Below are 3,582 nucleotides of genomic sequence, written 5' to 3' on the forward strand. Positions count from 1 at the left end.
CACCAGACCTTCATGGTCAAGGAGGTCCCACCACCCCTTCCCTGGTCAAGGAGATCCCACCACCCCTTCCCTGGTCAAGGAGGTCCCACCAGACCTTCATGGTCAAGGAGGTCCCACCACCCCTTCCCTGGTCAAGGAGATCCCACCACCCCTTCCCCAGTCAAGGAGGGGTCAAGTTGAAGACCGTGCCTCTAACTCCGCCTCGACTCCACCTGTTACGAATATTATAACTGGCTGCTGCAATATTACGAATATTCGTGAAAAGTGATGTCGTCCCTCAGCAAAAATCGTACAAATATCCAGCTGTTCAACTGCTGCCACTCAAAGACTCAAACTCTGTCTCTGAGCAGCTTCCCCGCGCCTGTTTGGGCCATAAAACTGGCATCACCTGGGTGGAGTAGTCGTCGTGGCCGAAGTCGTCGCTGGACACGATGCGGTAGGTGTCCTGCAGCCAGGCCACCAGGTCGTCCGTCTCGGCGCTGAACTGGAAGAAGTTCAGGGCGTCCTCCAGGCGCTGCTGGTGGAGCCCCGTGACCTCCTCCAGCTTCTTCCAGCGCAGGCAAACTTCCCTCATCTTCTCCTGGATGCCCGCGGGGCCGAAGGACTTCTTGGCCAGGATCTTCTCGCCTTTCTTCATGGTCTGGTGGAGGAGGGCGCGCCGGTTGCCCAGCTCGCCCAGCATGGTCTTGTGTTTGGTGGTCAAGGTGAGGACGCTGCTGAGGTCGCGGCCGCAGGTCTTGGCGGCCAAGATCTTCTCCTTCTCGCGGATCCAGGCCTCGGCCTCCTCCATCTCCTGGAAGAAGGTCCAGAGCTGGCGAGAATTCTCCAGCTCCTTCCTCCTCTTGGCCGCCAGCTCCTCCAGCTCCTCCAGGCACGTCTGGACGTGGTTGACCCGGTTGCAGATGATTTGGGGGTCGCAGGGTTGGTAACCTGGGCCGAGACAAAGAGGTTTTGGTGTTGGAAGGAGTGACCAGGGCGGTGGTGGAGGAGGGGACCCCTTGGGTTGACCCTTCTTCCGTGGTCCACCAAGACCTTGGGGTAACCTTTCTGTGGTCTACCAAGATCTTGGGTTGACCCTTCCATGGTCCACCAAGACCTCAGGGTGACCTTTCAACCAAGACTTTGGGTTGACTCTTCTTTCATGGTCCACCAAGACCTCGGGGTGACTTTTCAACCAAGACTTTGGGTTGACTCTTCCATGGTCCACCAGACCCTGGGTTGACCTTTCCGTGGTTCACCAAGACTTAGGGCTGACCCTTTTTCCGGGGTCCACCATGACTTTGGGTCAACTTTTCTGTGGTCTACCAAGATCTTGGGTTGACCTTTCCATGGTCTATCAAGACCTTGGGTTGACCTTTCTTCCATGGTCTATCAAGACTTTGGGTTGATCTTTTTTCCATGGTCAATCAAGACCTTAGGTCAACCTTTCTGAGGTTTACCAAGATCTTGGGTTGACCCTTCTTCCATGGTCCACCAAGACCTCGAGGTGACTTTTCAACCAAGACTTTGGGTTGACCCTTCCAAAGGTCTATCAAGATCTCAGATTGACCCTTCCATGGTCCACTAGACCCTGGGTTGACCTTTCTGTGGTTCACCAAGACTTAGGGTTGACTCTTCTTCCCTGGTCCACCATGACCTTGGGTCAACCTTTCTGTGGTCTACCAAGACCTTGGGTTGACCATCCCATGGTCTATCAAGACCTCGGGTTGACCATCCCATGGTCCATCAAGATCTTGGTTTGACCATCCCATGGTCTATCAAGATCTTGGTTTGACCATCCCATGGTCCATCAAGATCTTGGTTTGACCATCCCATGGTCCATCAAGATCTTGGTTTGACCATCCCATGGTCTATCAAGACCTCGGGTTGACCATTCCAAGGTCCACCAAGATCTTGGTTTGACCCTTCCACAGTCAAGGCTTGAACCTTCTTCCACGGTCCACCAAGACCTCATGTTGGCCATTCCATGGCCTACCAAGGCCTTGGCTTGACCCTTCCCAAGGAGCCCCTGCCGGTGCCCACCCCGGTGCCCACCCTGGTACCCACCCCAGTGCCCCCGTTACCCTCCAGCTCCGAGAACTTGAGGGCGGCGGCGTTGAGGGCCTGGACCCGCTCGGTCTGGGCGGAGATGTCGGCCTCCAGCAGCCCGTGCTTCTGCAGGAGGTCCTCCACCTCCAACAGGTGCTTCCCCAGGTCCTTGGAGACCAGGAGAACCTGGAAGAGAACGAGAGAAACCCTTCTGAGGTCCACCAAGACCTTGGGTTGACTTTTCTGTGGTCTACAAGACCTTGGGTTGACCCTTCTTCCATGGTCTACCAAGACCTCAGGTTGGCCATTCCATGGTCCATCAAGACCTTGGGTTGACCTTTCTGTGGTCTGCCAAGACTTTGGGATGACCCTTCCATGGTCCACCAAGACCTTGGCTTGACCCTTTTTCCATCATCCACCAAGATCTTGGGTTGACCTTTCTGTGGTCTACCAAGACCTTGGTTGACCCTTCTTCCATGGTTCAGTAAGACCTTGGGTTGACTCTTCTGCCATGGTCTACCAAGACCTTGGGTTGACCCTTTGTCCATGGTCAACCAAGACCTCAGGTTAGCCACTCCATGGTCTACCAAGACCTTAGCTTGACTCTTCTTCCATGGTTCACCAAGACCTCAGGTTGACCATTCAAGACCTTGGGTTGACCCTTCTTCCATGGTCCTACCGAGACTTTGGACTGACCCTTCCATAGTCCACCAAGACCTTGGTTGACCCTTCTTCCATGGTCCACCAAGGCCTCAGCTTGGCCATTCCACGGTCTACCAAGACCTTGGTTGACCCTTCTTCCACGGCCCACCAAGCCCTCAACTCGGCCATTCCACCGGGTCCCGGATTCGCCCCCTCGCGTCCTCCCCGGCTGCCCTACCTGCATCTCCTCCATCCAGTCGATCATGTAGACCATCTCCTGGAAGATCTTCTGCAGGGCCAAGTTCTGCTCGAGGCGGGCGCGGCGGGCGCGGACCAGCTCGGTCAGGAGGCCCCACTGCCTCAAGATGTTGTCCTTCTGGGCGCTGATCCTCTTGGTGTCGTAGTAGCCCTCGGACTCCATCTCCAGGGCCAGCTCCACCACCACCTGGATGCGCTCCTGGTACGAGGAGATGTCGGCCTCGATGGCCTCGTGCTTCTTCATGGCCGCCTCCACCGCCGGCAGGTCGTAGCCGAAGTTGTCCTGCGGTGGGGGGAGGTGACAACGGGGGATTGGAGACCTCGCCGGTCAAGGAGGAGCAGGATGAGGTCCCAACACCCCTTCCCTGGTCAAGGAGGTCTCACCAGACCTTCATGGTCAAGGAGGTCCCACCACCCCTTCCCTGGTCAAGGAGGTCTCACCAGACCTTCATGGTCAAGGAGGTCTCACCAGACCTTCATGGTCAAGGAGGTCCCAACACCCCTTCCCTGGTCAAGGAGGAGCAGGATGAGGTCCCAACACCCCTTCCCTGGTCAAGGAGGTCCCACTAGACCTTCATGTTCAAGGAGGTCCCACCACCCCTCCCCAATCAACCAGGAGCCCAGTGAGGTCCCACAAACCCTCTCCCTGGTCAA

At 56.5% G+C, this 3,582-nt stretch overlaps 1 protein-coding gene across 1 annotated transcript in view; it reads right to left on the reverse strand.

The window, feature by feature from the left end:
• The window catches only part of SPTBN4 (spectrin beta, non-erythrocytic 4), a gene marked incomplete at both ends in the record, with an annotated part of 15,208 nt that overhangs the window by 4,091 nt on the left and 7,535 nt on the right, over positions 1-3,582 (reverse strand). The window contains 3 exons of the mRNA XM_027631637.1: positions 389-930; positions 2,064-2,214; positions 2,909-3,211. Of these exons, the coding sequence (XP_027487438.1) occupies positions 389-930; positions 2,064-2,214; positions 2,909-3,211 (996 nt within the window). The remainder of the gene's footprint in view (positions 1-388; positions 931-2,063; positions 2,215-2,908; positions 3,212-3,582) is intronic.

Source organism: Corapipo altera, unplaced genomic scaffold, assembly GCF_003945725.1.
Source record: "Corapipo altera isolate COAL_440 unplaced genomic scaffold, ASM394572v1 61077, whole genome shotgun sequence".
Lineage (NCBI taxonomy): Eukaryota > Metazoa > Chordata > Aves > Passeriformes > Pipridae > Corapipo > Corapipo altera.